This window comes from Hyla sarda, chromosome 5 (genome assembly GCF_029499605.1).
Source record: "Hyla sarda isolate aHylSar1 chromosome 5, aHylSar1.hap1, whole genome shotgun sequence".
NCBI lineage: Eukaryota > Metazoa > Chordata > Amphibia > Anura > Hylidae > Hyla > Hyla sarda.
In genome coordinates this window covers 345,696,101-345,718,244 of record NC_079193.1, presented here as the reverse complement: position 1 = coordinate 345,718,244, position 22,144 = coordinate 345,696,101, and the positions used below count along the sequence as shown (strand labels likewise).

At 40.8% G+C, this 22,144-nt stretch overlaps 1 protein-coding gene across 1 annotated transcript in view; it reads right to left on the bottom strand.

Annotated features, from left to right (window-relative positions):
- Nucleotides 1-22,144, bottom strand: part of LOC130274357 (fibrocystin-L-like) — a 352,807-nt gene that overhangs the window by 226,760 nt on the left and 103,903 nt on the right. Inside the window, exons 3-5 of the mRNA XM_056522609.1 lie at nucleotides 8,076-8,158; nucleotides 4,669-4,749; nucleotides 4,016-4,160 (exon numbers count right to left, since the gene is read on the bottom strand). Of these exons, the coding sequence (XP_056378584.1) occupies nucleotides 4,016-4,160; nucleotides 4,669-4,749; nucleotides 8,076-8,124 (275 nt within the window). The 5' untranslated portion in view covers nucleotides 8,125-8,158. The remainder of the gene's footprint in view (nucleotides 1-4,015; nucleotides 4,161-4,668; nucleotides 4,750-8,075; nucleotides 8,159-22,144) is intronic.

Sequence of the window (22,144 nt, the reverse complement as noted above, 5' to 3'; positions counted from 1 at the left end):
ACTGCTCAAGCTACTACTCAATTTCTGCTTATCTTGGCTTGGGTGGTGACAATCCATAAGTTTTAAAGACTAATACTACCTTATATGGTAGTGGATATCGGATAAGAAGAATTTGCTGCTGGATGCACACATCATTCTTTCAAGAGCACACAGACTACGAAACTTAAAGGGGTACTCCAGTGGAAAACTTTTTTTTTTTTTAATCATCTGGTGCCAGAAAGTTAAACACATTTGTAAATTACTTCTATTAAAAAATTGTAATCCTTCCAGTACTTACTAGCTTCTGAATACTACAGAGGAAATTATTTTCATTTTGGAACACAGAGCTCTCTGCTGACATCATGACCACAGTGCTCTCTGCTGACATCTCAGAATTTCCTCTGTAGTATTCATCAGCTAATAAGTACTAGAAGGATTAAGATTTTTTAATAGAAGTAATTTACAAATCTGTTTAACTTTCTGGCACCATTTGATTAAAAAAAAAAAAAAAAAAAAGGTTTCCACTGGAGTACCCTTTAAAGGGGTGTTCCACTGGAAAACCTTTTCTTTTAAATCAATTGGTGCCAGAAAGTTAAGATTTGTAAATTACTTCTATTAAAAAATCTTAATTCTTCCAGTACTTATCAGCTGCTCTATACTACAGAGGAAGTTCTTTTCTTTTTGAATTTTTTTCCAGTCTGACCACTTTGCTCTCTGCTGACATCTCTGTCCATGTCAGGAACTGTCCAGAGCAGCATATGTTTGCTATGGGGATTTTCTTATACTCTGGACAGTTCTTAAAAGGAACAGCAAAGGTCAACAGAGAGCACCGTGGTTGTGATGTCAGCAGAGAGTTCTGTGTTCCAAAAAGAAAAGAACTTCCTCTGTAGTATTCAGCAGCTAATAAATACTAGAAGGTTTGCTATGTGGATTTGCTCCTACTCTGGACAGTTCCTAAAATGGACAGAGGTGTCAGCAGATAGCACTGTGGTCAGACAGAAAGGAAATTAAAAAAGAAAATAACTTCCTTTTGAGCATACAGCAGCTGATAAGTACTGGAAGGATTAAGATTTTTAAATAGAAGTAATTTACAAATCTGTTTAACTTTCTGGCACCAATTGATTTAAAAAAAAATGTTTACCAGTGGAGTACACCTTTAACCCCTTAACGACAATTGACGTAAATGTACATCATGGTGCAGCGGTACTTAACGCACCATGAATTACATTTATACTTCGTCATGACCACGAGCACTGGGCATAAGATGACTAGGGGCGGAGTACCCCTTTAAGGTCAAAATTAGCGAGATCCTTAAGGGGTTAATATTTACCCTGGATTTTAAAAGATTACAACCACTATTGAAGATGAACTTTTAAAACTATGGATAAAAGAAGAGTAGAGTCCTTATTATTTGCAATGTGAAAGGTCAAGCTAATACGAATTTATGTGAAATAAAATGTTATCTTGTTTTGATAAAATAAAGACAACTGGAAATAAGTTAATATATTATTTTTATTACGAAGACTGTATCATTGGTTATCATTCATAGGTTTAGATTAGACTGTTAAATAATCGTGCACCTTTTGCTTTATACATTAAAGGGGTTATCCATCATAAGGTGATTTTAGTACGTACCTGGCAGACAGTAATGGACATGATTAGGAAGGATCTGCACTTGTCTTGGGGCTAAATGGCTATGTTGTGAGATTACCATAACTCTGTGGCTAGCTTTTTGTGAGCTGGTATTTCCTGTTTGAGTTTTCTTCTTTGCCTATAAATCGCATAATTCCATTTTCCTCCCTCCCATCAGCCACCCCACCCATTGAACATAAATGAGCTGCATCCATTCAAAAGACCTGTGGTTTCCAATCAGGGTGCCTACAGCTGTTGCATTAGTTGCAGATTGATCTCTCTCCCAAGAAAGCGATCGCTCCACCCATTGAAGCAGACAGCTGACTAGTGAGTTAGGTCTCAGCCACATTGCATCCTGGGAAAAATCTGAGACAACAGTCATTTTGTATGCTGTTAAAAATAAATATTGGGGTGAAAATCACATAAGAATTGTGAGAAAACCGTCACACACACAGGTGCAGACACTATATTGTGAACTACACTAACTTTACTGCACCTGTAGCATAGTAAAATAAAAAAAAATCCTGGAATACCCCTTTAAGTATTTGAATGGAGTTAGGTCTACTGCTCACAGAACTACTTGCATGTATTACAGATCTTTTTTTTATTTATTCCCATATAATGTGCTATACAATGACATGATGTGGCATTATGTAATGCATGGCAATTTTTAGCTAATTTTAATCGTACCAAATACTGCTGGACTAGTAACAAGCTATTGTAGATCCCTAAGTCAAGCCCTCAAGTATTATATTATATTTTATAGAACGTTACCCATATTGTGTTTGTAGGGTAGGATAGATGATTGAAAGGAAAATCTGCAAAGAAGGATTCCTTTTAAAGGGGAACGCCACACAAAATACTACTTGAATTAACCCTTTAAGGACTCCGCGTTTTTCCTTTTTTGCACTTTCGTTTTTTTCCTCCTCACCTTATAAAATTTATAAAACTTTCAGTTTTCCACCAACAGACCTATAAAAGGGCTTGTTTTAGTGGCTACCAATTTTACTTTGTATTGACATCAGTCATTTCACCACAAAACCTATGGCGAAACCATAAAATATAAAAAAAAAAATACGCCATTTTGTAATTTTTAGCGGCTTCCGTTTCTTCTCAGTGCTCTTTTGGTTAAAATTTACACCTTATATTTATTCTGTAGGTCCATACGTGCACCTGGCTGGAGAAGCTCCGTGAGCAACACAGTGGAGGGGTGAGCTGGATACAAAACTTTCCTTTATTCTTAAGTTGGGTGGACTGTGTCTGTATCCCCAAGTAACATTACAAGTGACCATAGTGTCATTAGAAACATTCTTACAGTATTTCTGCTACCAAAGCTACTCAAGAGAATTATGTCCAAATCTCATGCATACAGCCTAAGCACTGTAAACTTCTCTCTATTGTGTGCTGTAAGCAGTTTGTGTTGTGTTAGCACAAAGGATTTTCAGGTGAGAACCATTCCTGTTTTCAAGTTTACCCTTGTCTCTGGATCAAATTCTGTGATCATACCAATCTCGGTATACAACACACCATAGTGTGCCCGGGGGTTAAAGGGGTACGGCTAGGACTACACAAATTTATGATTGTGGACCTGAAGATGGCGCCAGCGAGCGCCGAAACGCGTTGTCCTGTTTTTTACTTCTTGACTTCTTTTTTCAATAAAAGTTAGTCCTGCATAAGTGCTGGCTCATACCGTTTCTTGCAGTAGCACTCTCAAAATACCCCCCCCCATTTTTACTCCTCCTACTTTGCATTCTTGTTCGTCCCCCTCAGGAAGACAGAATGATAAGGGGTGAGAGCAGTAGACTATCGCCATTCCTTCTCACCACCATTGTGTACAATCGACTCAAGGTCAGTACGCCACCTTGGATGTTGGTGGTGGGTATTTTCATTTTCACTTTTCCAAAAAATACCACACAGGGAGCGCCCCGTTGTTTTTTCTCCTCCTTTCCACCCAACAACACATGCATATCTGCTCAAATATGTAGCTGGGCAAGTCTTTCTGGAGAAAATATGCATTTGGCTACCCTAGCTCTTTATCTAAATAACCTGAATAGTTGCCAACCATCTCAGGAATAAGGAGGGAGGGTCTACTGCAGAGGGATGGAGATTATGGGGGATTTGGGACTTTCTCTTTTTGACTTGTTTCTAGGTATTTTAGGTGGTCCCAGGGGTGGCACTTAATGTCCCAGTATTATGCTTGCAACTATGTAACCTAGTCAATGTGTAGCCTATTGGTTGTCTACTGTCCTCAGCCACCGAAGCACATTGTCTGCCAGTGAACCTTCTCTCACCACCTTTACACGTACAACCCCATCAAATGAATTTTATTATTTTTAAAAGTAAAAATACCACTAAATACCACTAAAGAGATCCAGATATCACTTCCATCCTACCGGCAAAGTACCTGGTATAGCAGGTGATCTGTGTGGAGTGACTGGCATCTTTCTCCACATCACAAGGAAATGAACGGGTCGATGAAACAAGCTGGACGCTGTTCCCCCGATTTGTGTTTCCATCTCCATAGTTGAACTGATTGGCTGCTGCAAAGCCTAAAAAGTGAAGGAAGGTAAAAAACAAAAGGTAACTAAAGGAAATGGTACATATATCAATCTACATTTTGATATAATCGTGTCAATGTGGTGAGTGCTTGCACAGCTTGTTTTATAAGATTTTGTAGTATGTGAAAAACCTATCAATGTGCTTTGGGACCTCAAAGTGGGAGTCCACTGTCACTGAAGATTAGGAAAAACTCTTGGCTATTAGGTAGGGCACTTTATATGGATCTGTCAAACCCAGAGAGGAATAAAGCCAAGTGTACTTTCTTTGGCTTTATCGCCCCAATGTGCATGCAGCTGAAGCTGCTGGAGACCAGGCTGGAAGTCTTCTCCATAGAAATAAATGTTAAACAAATGTGAGATTGTAGAAATAGGCAGACTTCATATAGATAACTTTGGGACACTGAACAATAACTACATAAAGACATGCCGTGGTTTAATGTCACAAAACATAGTAAAAGGTTCCCTTTAGTGGTTAGTATGGTTGGTATAGTGTACCCACCTCGACCTTTGATTGTGAGTCTTGTTGCTCCGTTCATACTGCCATAATTTGGCATAACCTGGGAGACTATGACTTGTCCATCTGTTAAAAAAAAAAAGTCAACAATGTGTATACAGATTTAGGGTGTTTAAAGGGGTACTACCGTGGAAAACTTTTCCAGATTTAAACAGATTTGTAAATCACTTATATTAAAAAATCTTAATCCTTCCAGTACTTTTTAGGGCTGTATACTAAAGAGAAATCCAAAAAGAAATGCATTTCCTGTGATGTCCTGACCACAGTGCTCTCTGCTGACCTCTGCTGTCCATTTTAGGAACTGTCCAGAAAAGCATATGTTTGCTATGGGGATTTTCTCCAGTTCCTAAAATGGACAGCAGAGGTCAGCAGAGAGCACTGTGGTCAGAACATCACAGGAAATGGATTTCTTTTTGGATTTCTCTTTAGTATACAGCCCCTAAAAAGTACTGGAAGGATTAAGATTTTTTAATAGAAGTGATTTACAAATCTGTTTAACTTTTTGGCACCAGTTGATTTAAAAAAAAAAAGTTTTCCACGGTAGTACCCCTTTAAATATGGTTTAACTTGTAAATTACTTCTATTAAAAAAGTCTTAATCCTGTCACTACTTATGAGCTGCTGAAGTTGAGTTTTTCTTTTCTGTCCAAGTGCTCTCTGATGACACCTGACTCGGAGACTGTGCACAGTAGAAGCAAATCCCCATAGCAAACCTCTTCTACTCTGTGCAGTTCCCGAGACAAGCAGAGATGTCAGCAGAGAGCACTGTTGCCAGACAGGAAAGAACAACTCAACTTCAGCAGCTGATAATTATTGAAAGGATTAAGATTTTTTAATAGAAGTAATTTACAAATCTGTTTAAACTTTCTGGAGCCAGTTGATATTAAAAAAAAAAAAATTTCCTGAAATACCGCTCTAACTTTTTTTTTTTTCTGAAGATTTTTCAGCATATTAGTTTTTGCCCCAAACGCTGCAGCACAAAATCTAAGGGCGCATTCGCACTACAGAATGTTCACCGGAGAAATTCTGGGCAGACATTTCATACCCATTGATGGCAATGCACATCCGAGCAAATTCTGCCAAAAGACTGAACATGGTAATTGGAGTCAGGAAAGTCAGCAGTGTGTGTGATACAGTTAAATTCCTTTTAAAACAATAGGAGGCTGCTGCAACAGAATTTCCAAAATGAATTTCTTAGTTTGGAAATTCTGTGGTGTGAATGCACTCTTATTGTATGAATTTTGATGTAAATAGTAAATATGTTGCTGATTTTCTGGCAGCAAAATCTGCAAAATGTGTATGTGAATTTTGACTCCCTTGTTAAATAAAGAATTTTTGCTGTAAACTGCAATGTTTCAAACGTAGTGTTGCAGTGGCTATTCCACACCAAATAAGTTCGGATTTGCTGCAATATTTGCTGCTATGGATTTGTGGTTGGATATGCTAATATTTTTTTTTTTGTTTATAAAGCAAAAATCTGCAGAGCCTGAGGATTTATTGCAGATTTTGATATCCCCATTAAAGTCTAAGGGGTAAATCATGAATTAATCTGCAGCAGATACAATGCAACAATTGGCATGCTGTACTTTAAAATTTTGGATCGCAGGTCAGGTCCTGCACCAGATTTATTCTACAGCACTGTGTCTGTAAATGCATAACAATCTGCAGCGTATAACCACTGTATCATTATTGGATATGATTGTATATGCCTTCTGTTTTTCCCCTTTTCCCTTTTTTTCCATTCTGTTTATAGTGTTGCTCACGAATATTCGCAATTCGAATATTCGTCACGAATATCGCATATTCGCGAATTCACGAATATTACGAATTTCGCGATTAAAATTCGCTATTATGAATATTCGTCTTTTTTTCAAACTGTTTTAAAAACTGAGCTCATAGTAGGGATCTCCTTCAACTGATAATGCAATGCTTGTATCATTTCATTAAAGACCCAGGGATGAGACTGTGAGGCGAACGGTTTATGCATGCGAATATTCGCAATACGAATGTTCGCATTGCGAATATTCGCAATACGAATATTCGCAATGTGAATATTCGTGGAAATTCCACCCTACCTATGCCTGTGAGCCAATGAGAGTTCTGCAAGCACAGTTGTCAGAGCTTAGCAACGTCCCTAGCAAACATCCCTCGCATGATGTTATAGCGAGCAGGCGCAGACGAGCGAAATTTCACTATTAATTTCACATTTGCAATAGCGAAATTTTGCAATTCAAAAAAACGTCATGAATATAACGAATATTCGAATTTCACGAATATGGGACGAAAATTCGTCCTCATATTCGCTAAATATCGCGAGTTCGAATATGACATCCGCTGCTTATCACTATTCCTGTACCCCTTCTTTGCTTATTATAATAAAACTTTAAATATAAAAAAAAAATCTGCAGTAAAGAGACCATGTGTGACCGTACCCCTAATCATTAAAGGGGTCATCCACCATAAGGTAATTTTAGAATGCACCTGCCAGACAGTAATGGACATGCTTTGGAAGACATGTTTGTCTTGGGGCTAAATGGCTATGTTGTGAGATTACCATAACTTGTGGCTAGCTTTTTGTAAAATGGCTATTTCCTGTTGGAGTTTGTTCCCTTAAACTACAAGACCAGTGTATTCTGGCCAAGGTGCTGTTGCAAAACTACAATTCACAGCACAATGATCTCTTTCCCATTCCATGGTCGTTCCACCCATTGAAGCAGACAGGCTCCCTCTGATCACCTGACTAATGATGTTATGTCTCAGGCCACACTGCAACCTGGGAAAACCTGAGACAACACTCATTTTGTATGCTGTTAAAAATAAACATTGGGGCAAAAATCATAGAATAATTGTGAGGCCACCATTAAAAACACAGGTACAGACACTAAATTATGAACTACTATAACTTTACAGCCCCTGTTATATAGTCAAATAAAAATAAAAAAATCCTGGAATACTACCCCTTTAATATACTGTGTATTGCATACGATACAATTTTGGATTGTGGTAGTAAACTAAATATCCACAGAAAACTTACGCACACATATGGAGGACATAAAATGTTCATGCAAATGTTGCCCTAGTTAGATATCACCCCAGGACCCTAGTACTGCAAGGCAGCAATGTTAACCACAGGAATGTAATAAAAGTAGGAGGTAAGAAGAAGGGCAGCCAAGTGTGCATGTTTATTTCCTGCAGGAATATTAAAACCAATCAGTCCATCCCATCCCGATTGTCATACTTATGAAATTTCCATTGCATCCTCTGAGAAATTCTCAAAAAGCATGAGTAGCTTTGCACAATGGAGTCATCTCAGCTTTTCAAAAATAGCATCCTAAATCTTATACATTTATATGTATAACATAAATGTATTGGAAGTTTGGTAAAATTACTTACATGTGATAGGAATGGAGACACAGAGAAGGAGAATTACTGCCAGAAACATGGTATCCAGAGTTGGTGCCTGCCACCAGCCGGGGCTGCAGGAAAACGAAAGGATACATGGCCCCATTATTACACTATGCATAGGCTACATAGATATTCAGTAATAACTTCAATATACTGCATTCTATTAGATACACAGTCAATAATGGAAAAAAGATTGCCAGTCATCTTTTGTCTGCGTGTAAAGCTGACATCTACATACAGTATGTGTTCACAGCAACCATCTGCTCTTTTTATGTGGCACACACCTGTCTTACTGACCTGTCAGATAGATGTCACCTAGTCTGTCTCCTCTGGGCCCACTACTCAGGTTTAACTGTACAATTTATTGCACTGAAAAATACTGTCAATGCACTTTTATGCTTTCTTGTGCCCTAAAAATGAACTTGTTTGTGCAGTAGGATGCTGAGCGGATCACATGTCTTCTTCAGCCAATCAGGTCAGATCTAAGGAAATTAAGTTGCAACACTAAACTGTTCCAGAGTGACAGCACCCTTCACAGGGTCCAGCTGACCAGACCTTGTACTGTCCACTTTAAGTTCAGGTAAGTTAAGTTCCAAAAGAATAGCAGGCGTTAGAAAGTCTCGGGCAACTCCGGCCCAAATAGGTCCAGTCTGGCAGTAAGCCCTGATACAGGATTCCTAAGAGGAGAGCAGAGTCTGTGTTTGTCAGCTTCTAAGTCAAGCTACTCAGTCAAGTTCCAAATCCTGATCAGTCTAAAACATAACTATCTTAGCAAGAAAGAAGCTAGTTAGTCAGCAAGGACTACATGTCCCATAGTGCCTAGAAGCAACTCTGATCCCTGAAACATTATCCGGCGGACTTTGCACTAACTGTTGAACTGTTCCTGTATATTTAGCAAGTTCCTGAGTAAAATTGAGTAGTTCCCTGCATCTGTGGTCCCTATTACCCCAGCACTTGGCCCAGGAAGCTACTACCTTTCGAGGGTAGTGGTCAACACAACTCTGGCGTCACAAACTTTATTCCAGTTACAGCACCCCACCAGTATTACATACATGTCACCACTCCAGTTAGTCACCACATTTACACTGCAGTTAATTTTAGTGGTACAGAGGAGCAACCAACCATCAGCTTAAGTGATGCTTTCAGGGCAGGATTAAACTGAGGAAAGAAGAGGATTGATCCAGCTTTCAGGTAAAATCTCCAGCTTTATTGAAGTCTTTTAAAAGCAGAATTCACTCCATGGTGCAGAGAAACAAGGTTCTCTGGATGCGTTTTGAGCGGATCACCGATCTTTATCAGAGACTCCAGGGCTCACACCTCATCTCCCTTAAATAGGGTAAGGGGAAGAGGAGTAGTATATGTATCATATGTTTACAAGTGTGGATTAAAAAGCAATAAAGAGCAACACAACAACTTAAACATGGATCTGTACTCAAACGCATGCAATGTGAACAAGACCATATTTGTATGGGTGAGGCATAATAGCAGAGTTCATATAGGCTGAACCCTCACCGTCATTTTGATCTGTTTACATATGCATTCACAGGAAACACAAAAAGACAAGCTGATAATGTAACAAAATATATACCTGAATGGACAGTAATAAAATAAAACAATGAAACAGCATATAGCAGTCTAGTGTTACATGCGTTACACTAGATATATTTACTCATAGTGTATCAGCAATTCTTGTCTGATGTTAAGACCTGCAGGGGCACATGTGTCTAGCATAAATTGCCAATATGCCTCCCTATTCTGGAGATTTTTATGCAAGTCATCCCCTCTTTTACTTGGACTCACTTGTTCAATAGCATATGTCTTGAAAAAACTTTTTGAACCGTTATGTTTTTCAATAAAATGCAGAGAGGCGTCTGACTTAGAACGAGTGGTGTTTCTGTCTATGTCATAGAGATGCTCCAGGATGCGTGTTTTCATTTTCCTTTTTGTACATCCTATGTATTTTAAATTGCAACTAGTGCACTCTATGACATATACAACGTTTGTGCTGCAGCAATTAAGATACTTCTTAATAGGAAATTCCCTAGTATTTGTGGTATTTTGGAAACTCTTGGTCACATGAACATATTGACATGTCTTGCAAATGTTTTTACCGCAACGATAAAAACCGCTATGATGTAACCAGATACTCGTGGAATGGTTGGCCAGCATGCTGGGAGAAAGTTGGTCTGCTAGTGTAGGGGCTTGTTTCGAAACCATGAAGCATCTACCCACCAGTAACTGTGATAATGTGGGATCTTCTTTCAAAATATGAAGATATTTGTATATAATATTTTTGGCTTTCTTGAAAGAAAGAGAATACGTAAGAGCCAATATTGGTCTTTGTTGAACAGACATGTCATTGTTTTTTTGCCTAGTTGTATTAGATAGTAATGACTTACGGTCTTTATGTGATACTATTTTCTCTGCTCTGTCAATGACCTTGTTTGTGTAACCCCTATTCTTTAGCCTGTTTATTGATCCCTGTTTGTGCTGTTGATATATAACTTCTCTACTACTGTTTCTTTTAAGACTTGTAAGTTCACCTACTGGGATGGCTTTAATTGTGTGGATCAGGTGAATACTAGTGTCTCTCAACAATGTGTTACCAGATGATGGTTTTCTGCATGTGGCAGTCTGAAAAGTAACATAACGGTTCAAAATGTGTCCAAGTAAAAGAGGGGGTGACTTGCATAAAAATCTCCAGAATAGGGAGGCATATTGACAATTAATGCTAGACTCATGTGCCCCTGCAGGTCTTAACATCAGACAAGAATTGCTGATACACTGTGAGTAAATATATCTAGTGTAACACATGTAACATTAGACTGCTATATGCTGTTTTATTGCTTTATTGTATTACTGTCCATTCAGATATATACACTGCTCAAAAAAATGAAGGGAACACTAAGATAACACATCCTAGAACTGAATGAATAAACAAATCAAAATAAATACTTTCGTCTTTACATGTGCTGACAACAAAATCACACAAAAATTGTCAATGGAAATCAAATTTATCAACCCATGGAGGTCTGGAGATGGAGTCACACTCAAAATAAAAGTGGAAAACCACACTACAGGCTGATCCAACTTTATTTAATGTCCTTAAAGGGGTACTCCGCCCCTAGACATCTTATCCCCTATCCAAAGGATAGAGGATAAGATGTTAGATCGCCGCAGTCCCGCTGCTGGGGACCCCGGGGATCGCTGCTGCAGCACCCGGCTATCATTACTGCATAGAGCGAGAACGCTCTGCAGGTAATGACGGGCAATACATGGGCCGGAGCATCGTTACATCACGGCTCCGCCCCTCGTGATGTCACGTCCCGCCCTGTCAATACAAGTCTATGGGAGGGGGCGTGGCGGTCGTCACGCCCCCTGCCATAGACTTGCATTAAGGGGACGGGCCGTGATGTCATGAGGGGCGGAGCCATGACGTCACGCTGCTATGGCCCCTGTATCGCCCGTCATTACGCACAGAGCGAACTCGCTCTGTGCAGTAATGATAGCCGGGTGCCGCAGCGGCGATCCCCGGGGTCCCCAGCAGCGGGACCGCGGCGATCTAACATCTTATTGCCTATCCTTTGGATAGGGGATAAGATGCCAGGGGCGGAGTACCCCTTTAAAGCAAGTCAAAATGAGGCTCAGTAGTGTGAGTGGCCTCCATGTGCCCGTATGACCTCCATACAATGCCTGGGCATGCTCCTGATGAGGTGGTGGATGGTCTCCTGAGGGATGTCCTCCCAGATCTGGACTAAAGCATCTGCCAACTTCTGGACAGTCTGTGGTGCAACGTGGCATTGGTGGATGGAGCGAGACATGATGTCCCAGATGCGCTCAGTCGGATTCAGGTCTGGGGAACGGGCGGGCCAGTCCATAGCATCCTTGCCTTCCTCTTGCAGGAACTGCTGACACACTCCAGCCACATGAGGTTTGGTGCTGTCTTGCATTAGGAGGAACCCAGGGCCAACCGCACCAGCATATGGTCTCACAAGGGGTCTGAGGATCTCATCTCGGTACCTAAGGGCAGTCAGGCTACCTCTGGCAAGCACATGGAGGGCTGTGCGGCCTCCCTCAAAGAAATGCCACCCCTCACCATTACTGACCCACCGCAAAGCCGGTCATGCTGGAGGATGTTGCAGGCAACAGAACGTTCTCCATGGCATCTCCAGACTCTGTCACGTCTGTCACATGTGCTCAGTGCGAACCTGCTTTCATCTGTGAAGAGCACAGGGCGCCAGTGGTGAATTTGCCAATCTTGGCGTTCTCTGGCAAATGGCAAACATCCTGCATGGTGTTTGGCTGTAAGCACAACCCCCACCTGTGGACGTCGGGCCCTCATACCACCCTCATGGAGTCTGTTTCTGATCGTCATTTTGCAGGTCTCTGGCAGTGCTCCTGCTTCTCCTCCTTGCAAAAAGTGGAGATAGCGGTCCTGCTGCTGGGTTGTTGCCCTCCTACGGCCTCCTCCACGTCTCCTGATGTACTGGCCTGTCTCCTGGTAGCGCCTCCATGCTCTGGACACTACGCTGACAGACACAGCAAACCTTCTTGCAGCAGCTCACATTGATTTGCCATCCTGGATGAGCTGCACTACCTGAGCAACTTGTGTGGGTTGTAGACTCTGTCTCATGCTACCACTAGAGTGAAAACACCGCCAGCATTCCAAAGTGACCAAAACATCAGCCAGGAAGCATAGGAACTGAGAAGTGGTCTGTGGTCACCACCTGAAGAACCACTCTTTTATTATAGTACAGAGGAGTCCTATCAGACAGGAGAGAGCACAGATGAGTTCTATCAGACAGGAGAGAGCACAGAGGAGTCCTATCAGACAGGAGAGAGCACAGTAGAGTGCTTTCAGACAGGAGAGAGTACAGAAGAGTACTATGAGACAGGAGAGAGCACAGAAGAGTGCTATCAGACAGCAGAGAGTACAGAGGAGTACTATCAGACAGTCAAGAGCACAGAGGAGTGCTATCAGACAGGAGAGAGCACAGAGAAGTACTATCAGACAGGAGAGAGTACAGAGGAGTACTATCAGACAGGAGAGAGCACAGAGGAGTCCTATCAGACAGGAGAGAGCACAGAGGAGTGCTGTCAGACAGGCAAGAGCACAAAGAAGTGCTATCAGACAGGAGAGAGCACAGAGGAGTGCTATCAGGCAGGAGAGAGCACAGAAGAGTACTATCAGACAGGAGAGAGCACAGAGGAGTCCTATCATACAGGAGAGAGCACAGATGAGTGCTATCAGACAGGAGAGAGCACAGAGGAGTGCTATCAGGCAGGAGAGAGCACAGAGGAGTACTATCAGACAGGAGAGAGCACAGAGGAGTACTATCAGACAGGAGAGAGCACAGAAGAGTACTATCAGACAGGAGAGAGCACAGAAGAGTGCTATCAGACAGGAGAGAGTGCAGAGGAGTACTATCAGACAGGAGAGAGCACAGAGGAGTACTATCAGACAAGAGAGAGCACAGAGGAGTACTATCAGACAGGAGAGAGCACAAAGGAGTGCTATTAGACAGGAGAGAGCACAGAGGAGTGCTATCAGACAGGAGAGAGCACAGAAGAGAGCTATCAGACAGAAGAGAGTACAGAGGAGTCCTATCAGACAGGAGAGTACAGAGGAGTCCTATCAGACAGGAGAGAGCACATAGGAGTCCTATCAGACAGGAGAGAGTACAGAGGAGTTTTATCAGACAGTAGAGAGCACAGAGGAGTCCTATCAGACAGGAGAGAGCACAGAGGAGTGCTATCAGACATGAGAGAGCACAGAGGAGTACTATCAGACAGGAGAGAGCACAGAGGAGTACTATCAGACAGGAGAGAGCACAGAGGAGTACTATCAGACAGGAGAGAGCACAGAGAAGTGCTATCAGACAGGAGAGAGCACAGAGGAGTGCTATAGACAGAAGAGAGCACAGAGGAGCACTATCAGACATGAGAGAGCACAGAGGAGTGCTATCAGACAGGAGAAAGCACAGAGGAGTGCTATAGACAGGAGAGAGCACATAGGAGCACTATCAGACATGAGAGAGCACAGAGGAGTGCTATCAGACAGGAGAGAGCACAGAGCAGTTCTAGCCCACCCTCACTTACTGGACTTTGTCCATGCCAGTACTTCAGCTTGGACAAAGCCATGATTTTATAAGCCATGATTTTATAAGCCATGATTTCTATAAAAAGGAAATAACATTTTCCTATGAAGTATATTAGAAAAGTTAAAGTGCTGCCAAGATGTACAACATATACATTGTTTTTTTTAGAATCTGACAGTGCCCATTTGAGCTTGGTGTTTGTACTATTTTAAGGTTTGCTAGACATTAAAATATGTGTTGAAAGTGCTGAAACTGTGTTTCTACATTGCACACACACACACACACACACATATATTCCTGGTAGAAATCCATGCAAACATGGAGAGGACATACTGTACATACTTCTTGCAGATGGTGTCCTTTGATGGATTCTAAACCAAGACCCAAAGCTGCAGGGAAACATTGCCAACCACTGAGCCACCATGCTGCCCATTTTGTAACACTTGTATTTATAATATTTACATTGTTAAAAAAAAAAAAGCTGCACACAGATTTCTCTAGCCAAAGATGGTTGGGTTTCTGTAAATTCACCTTGTTAGTACAATGCTAATTGAATATATTAACCCAAGGCAGCCAGCAGTGTTCACATCCCGATGTAAAATGTAATGAATTCCCTGGTATGCTGTAAACTACTTTAAAGTATATCTGTAATATCTGTAATTTATAAAAACTTTTGACATGTCACAGATACATCATTAGTACAAGCCAGGAGAAAAGCTTGGTAGTACGATTAACTTTCTGGCTCTCGGTGATCTCCACTTTGTCACCTCATTATAAGGAGATCTCTGGGAGCTGGGGAGTGAAGCACACACTTCTTCTTGCTAGTTCTCCTGATCAATGGGGATTTCAGCACAGACCGATTAACCCCTTAAAGACCCGGGGTTTTTCCGTTTTTGCATTTTCTTTTTTTCCTCCTTACCTTTAAAAAATCATAACTCTTTCAATTTTGCACCTAAAAATCCATATGGCGGCTTATTTTTTTTTGCACCACCAATTCTAATTTGTAATGACATCAGTCATTTTACCCAAAAATCTACGGTGAAATGGAAAAAAAAATCATTGTGAGACAAAATTGAAAAAAAAAATATGCCATTTTGTAATTTTTGGGGGCTTCCGTTTCTACACAGTAAATTTTTCGGTGAAAATGACACCTTCTCTTTATTCTGTAGGTCCATACGATTAAAATGATATCCTACTTATATAGGTTTGATTTTGTTGTACTTATGGAAAAAATCATAACTATATTTAGGAAAATTTCTACGTTTAAAATTGTCATCTTCTGACCCCTATAACTTTTTTATTTTTCCGCATATGGGGCGGTATAAGGGCTAATTTTTTGCGCCGTGATCTGAAGTTTTTAGCGGTATCATTGATAGGACTTATTGATCATCTTTTTATTCACTTTTTCATGATATAAAAAATAACAAAAAATAAGCTATTTTGGACTTTGGAATTTTTTTGCGCGTACGCCATTGACCGTGTGGTTTTATTAATGATATATTTTTTATAATTTGGACATTTACACATGCGAAAATACCACATATGTTTATTTTTATTTACACAGTTTTTTTTTTTATGGGAAAAGGGGGGTGATTCAAACTTATTAGGGAAGGGGTTAAATGATCTTTATTCACTTTCTTTTCCCTTTTTTTTGTTGCAATGTTATAGCTCCCATAGGGGTACTATGCAGTACGCCCCTTCTCGCCTACTTGGCTAACTCGGTGCAGACCCAGCAAAATGTTGCTCCAAAATACACTGCTCAAAAAAATTAAAGGGAACACTAACATAACACATCCTAGATCTGAATGAATGAACTAATTGTATGAAATACTTCCGTCTTTACATAGCTGAATGTACTGACAACAAAATCACACAAAAATTATCAAAGGAAATCAAATTTATCAACCCATGGAGGTCTGGATATGGAGTCACACTCAAAATCAAAGTGGAAAACCACACTACAGGCTGATCCAACTTTGATGTAATGTCTGACACACTTCAGCCACAAGAGGTCTAGCATTGTCTTGCATTAGGAGGAACTCAGGGCTAACCGCACCAACATTTGGTCTCACATGGGGTCTGAGGATCTCATTTCGGTACCTAATGGCAGTCAGGCTACCTCTGGCAAGCACATGGAGGGCTGTGCTTCCCCCCAAAGAAATGCCACCCCACACCATTACTGACCCACTGCCAAACCGGTCATGCTGGAGGATGTTGTAGGCAGCAGAACGTTCTCCACAGCGTCTCCAGACTTTGTCACGTCTGTCAGATGTGCTCATTGTGAGCCTGCTTTCATCTGTGAAGAGCACAGGGCGCCAGTGGCGAATTTGGCAATCGTGGTGTTCTCTGGCAAATGCCAAAGGTCCGGCACAGTGTTGGGCTGTAAGCACAACCCCCACCTGTGGACGTCGGGCCCTCATACCACCCTCAAGGAGTCTGTTTCTGACCATTTGAGTGGACACATGCACATTTGTAGCCGGCTGGAGGTCATTTTGCAGGGCTCTGGCAGTGCTCCTCCTTGCACAAAGGCGGAGGTAATGGTCCTGCTGCTGGTTTGTTGTCCTCCTCCTCCACGTCTCCTGATGTACTGGCCTGTCTCCTGGAAGTGCCTCCATGCTCTGGACACTACGCTGACAGACACAGCAAACCTTCATGCTACAGCTCGCATTGATGTGCCATCCTGGATGAGCTGCACTACCTGAGCCACTTGTGTGAGTTGTAGACTCCGTCTCATGCTACCACTAGAGTGAAAGCACCAACAACATTCAAAAGTGACCAAAACATCAGCCAGGAAGCATAGGAACTGAGAAGTGGTCTGTGGTCACCACCTGCAGAACCACTCTGATATCACAGAAGTGTGATTGACTTGGAGTTACATTGTGTTGTTTAAGTGTTCCCTTTAGTTTTTTTGAGCAGTATATATAAATATATATATATATATATATATATATATATATATATATTTAAGTTGGAATATACACTATTGCTTACATGGTGTTTTGGCTGCATTTTTCAGCATGTAAACACATGTATTATACATTTATTTCACAGCATAATATGGAACCAGAGGAAAATTTATGTGGGGAAAATATTAAATTTAGATTTCAATTTAATTTAAATTTAAAAAGGAATTGGAGTATGTGCAGCTCACAATATAAATTAGTCGAGGCTAAATGGAAAGTATTTTCACCCAAAAAATACCAGTACAAAATAATATATAAGGAAAAAAAGGGGGGTACCAGATGCCTCTAGACTAATACCATAAAATGGTACATGATGATGAAATTACAGAAAAATAAAGTCGGACTGTGCTTCACTTTAACCCCTTAAGGACCGGGGTTTTTTCCGTTTTTGCATTTTCGTTTTTTGCTCTTTGCCTTTAAAAAATCATAACTCTTTCAAATTTGCACCTAAAAATCCATATGATGGCTTATTTTTTGCGCCACCAATGCTACTTTGTAATGACATCAGTCATTTTGCCCAAAAATCTACGGTGAAGCAGGAAAAAAAAATCATTGTGCGACAAAATTGAAAAAAAAAAACGCTGTTTTGTAACTTTTGGGGGCTTCCGTTTCTACGTAGTACATTTTTTGGTAAAAATGACACCTGATATTTATTCTGTAGGTCCATAAAATTAAAATGATACCCTACTTATATAGATTTGATTTTGTCGGACTTCTGGAAAAAATCATAACTACATACAGGAAAATTAATATGTTTAAAATTGTCATTTTCTGACCCCTATAACTTTTTTATTTTTCCATGTATGGGGGGGTATGAGGGCTCATTTTTTGTGCCGTGATCTGAAGTTTTTAACGGTACTATGTTTACATTGATAGGACTTATTGATCGCTTTTTATTTATTTTTAAATGATATAAAAAGTGACCAAAAATGCACTATTTTGGACTTTCGAATTTTTTTGCGCGCACGCCATTGACCGAGCGGTTTAATTAATGATATATTTTTATAATTCGGACATTTCTGCACGCGGTGATACCATATATGTTTATTTTTATTTTTATTTACACTGTGTTTTTTTTTTTTTATTGGAAAAGGGGGGTGATTCAAACTTTTAATAGGGGAGGAGTTAAATGATCTTTATTCACTTTTTTTTTCACTTTTTTTTTTGCAGTGTTATAGGTCCCATAGGGACCTATAACACTGCACACACTGATCTTCTATGTTGATCACTGGTTTCTCATAAGAAACCAGTGATCAATGATTCTGCCGCATGACTGCTCATGCCTGGATCTCAGGCACTGAGCAGTCATTCGGCGATCGGACAGCGAGGAGGCAGGAAGGGGCCCTCCCGCTGTCCTGTCAGCTGTTCGGGATGCCGCGATTAGCCGCGGCTATCCCGAACAGCCCGACTGAGCTAGACGGGAACTTTCACTTTTAGGCGCGCGGCTCAGCTCTGAGCGCGCGGCTAAAGGGTTAATAGCGCGCGGCGCCGCGATCGGCGCTGCACGCTATTAGAGGCGGGTCCCGGCTTCACTATGACGCAGGGCCCGCCGTGATATGACGCGGGGTTACTGTGTAACCCCGCGTTATATCGGAAGAGCAGGACCAAGGACGTACCGGTACGTCCTTGGTCCTTAAGGGGTTAAATGATGTACAAATTTAATATAAAATATTACAAATGAGACATAAAATAAATGATGCAAATCTAATACATAAATGCCTCCTACCACAGGGCCCTTGTGGGGAGGTATGGTATTGAAATACAAAAAATATTTAAAAAAAAAAATTTTAAATGGCATGTACATTGTATTCTACCGCTATCCCAATATTGTGGAAACCGACATAATATACTTTTATAAGGTACACTCCGTTCTCATATGGTTTAGAACAGTTCACAAAGTGGTATAATTACCAACTCCTAAAGGTGATTTTTTGGCTGGACGTCCGAGAGATAGGTGTTGTAGAGGCTGTGTCCAGCACTAGCATGCGCTTACGGTAACACCTATCTCTCGGACGTCCAGCCAAAAAATCACCTTCAGGAGTTGGTAATTATACCACTTTGTGAACTGTTCTAAACCATATGAGAACGGAGTGTACCTTATAAAAGTATATTATGTCGGTTTGCACAATATTGGGATAGCGGTAGAATACAATGTACATGCCATTTTTTAAAACATTTTTTTTAATATTCTTTGTATTTCAATACCATACCTCCCCACAAGGGCCCTGTGGTAGGAGGCGTTTATGTATTAGATTTGCATCATTTATTTTATGTCTCATTTGTAATATTTTATATTAAATTTGTACATCATTTAAAGTGAAGCACAGTCCGACTTTATTTTTCTGTAATTTCATCATCATGTACCATTTTATGGTATTAGTCTAGAGGCATCTGGTACCCCCCTTTTTTTCCTTAATTTAAATTTAGTTCTAAACTCATATTACACTATTACTTTTAAACAGACTGGTTATTACATTTATCACTATTGGTACTTGAAAGATGAGATTCATACACATTGTATTTAGATTATATGGGTATTTGTCTTCTATCAATCTACAGTATCTATCTATCTATCTATCTATCTATCTATCTATCTATCATTATTTCACAATCAACGATATCTATCTATCATTTCTTATCTATCTACAGTATCTATCATTACTTATCTAACTGCAATCATTATAATCCTATGTGATTAATCAGATTTCTTTTATATTTAATTAGTTATTTGTATTTACTTACCTGGCTCTGAACGTATGTCACAAATCAGACTTGGAGGTTTTTGGAGATGCCAGGTTTATGTTTTGCTCTGCTAACAGACTGCTTTACTTTGCCGTGTTCCTATCTCTATTTATATTGTATCTCCCTATGGCAACTGGTTGACACAATGGCCGCTTTACATGAACATCAATGACAGTGACCACTTCATAATACTTTTAGGAATTTATCGTTGTCATCATGTGACTGACATATATATGTTGACATTCTTTTCATAAACTAACAATTAACTGGTAAGTTTTCTCAGTAGACAATGCACAATAAAAAATAACTTCCTTAAAGGGGTTTTCCGGGGGAAAATTTACTGATGATCTATCCTCTGGATACTTTATCAATATCAGATCAGTGGCCTGCCGAAAATCAGCACTTTCACTGATTAAATGTTTACCAGATTAATGTGCCTACAGACACAGAGGACTGAGCCAGAAACATATATTGTGAACTGGCCATCCTTTAGTGTCTGCCTCCTGCTCTCACTGTGTATGCCGGCTCTGTGATGCGGGCAAACTGCTGATCGGCAGGAAGCTGGGTAACAGTAACTCACCAATATGGTATTAATGACCTATCCTGAGGAGAGGTCATTAATACATTTTGCCTGGAAATCCCCTTTAATATTGAAGCGTTGTACCTTGAAGAAGCCAAAATACGTCCATTGCATAACACTGTGCTATTAAAGGAGTTGCCTGGTAAAAAAGAACTTATTTCCTATCCAAGGATAGGAGATAAGTTATAGATTGCGCGGGGTCAGAGCATTGGGCCCCTTGCTATCTCGGCTGGACGGGGGGGCGTGCAATACCCGCACGGAGCACCGGCCGACACGCCCCTCCATATACCCCTTAGACATACATGGAGGGGGTGTGCCAGCCGCGGCTTCCTGCGGGGTACAAACTTCAGCTTCCAGCAAACTGCCGGGGCCCCGTGCAGGAGATCGCAGGGGGTCCCAGCGCTTGGACCCCCCCTGCGATCTATAACTCATCCCCTATCCTTGGATAGGGGGATAAGTTGTTTTTTTAACACAAAACTCCTTTAATAGCACAGTGTTATACAGCACTGCACGGGCATTTAAGAATAAGCAGCCCATTTTTTTGGTGGGGTCCGACTGCTGAGACCCCCACCGATCACCTCAGTTGAAGTGGTTCTCCAGCTGTTGGAAAGCTAAAACTCCTATCATGTCTGGAGAGCCTCAGGCATTATGGGAGTTGTAGTTTTGTAACAGCTGGAGAGCATTGGACACATTGGACACAGTTTTACCCATCATCACTGCAGAACTTCCAAGTGACTACAGCTCTGATGGGACAGTCAGGAGAACCCACAATGATGTCAGTGACCTGAGTGACGTCTTCTGACTTGAGTGATATCTTCTCTGTTATCTTTTCTTCTTCATCTGGTCCAGAGACCAGGTCTTCCTCCCGCCCCATCTTCTCTGCAGAGTCTGACATCCAGACATCATTGGCTCCTCACATTGTCAGCAGATCCTCATCCTCTGCATGAAGAAAGTAATCATTATAACCTTGCCAGAAAGTGTACCCTAAATAAAATACTGCCCCACACTGCACCCTGAATATAATACTGCTAAACACTGTACCCACTAAATATAATCCTGCCACACAATGTACCCTGAATACAGCTATACACTATACCCACTGAATATAATCCTGCCACACACTGTATCCACTGAATATACTACTGCCACACACTGTATCCTGAATATAATACTGCCCCACACTGTACCCTTAATATAATCCTGGCACACACTATACCCACTAAATATAATCCTGCCACTCACTGTACCTTGAATGTAATACTGCTATACACTGTACTCACTAAATATAATCCTGCTACACACTATACCCACTAAATATAATACTGCTATACACTGTACCCACTAAATATAATCCTGCCCCACACTGTACCCTGAATATAATACTGCTATACACTGTACCCACTAAATATAATCCTGTCCCACACTATACCCACTAAATATAATACTGCTCTACATTGTACCCACTAAATATAATCCTGCACCACACTGTACCCTGAATGTAATACTGCTATACACTGTACCCACTAAATATAATCCTGCCCCACACTGTATTCACTGAATATAATCCTGCCACACACTGTACCGAATATAAAACTGCCACACATGCATAAACATCATATATACATATACACCCCCTCTTATCCTCTGTGTCCTCATCACCCCCATAACCCCCGC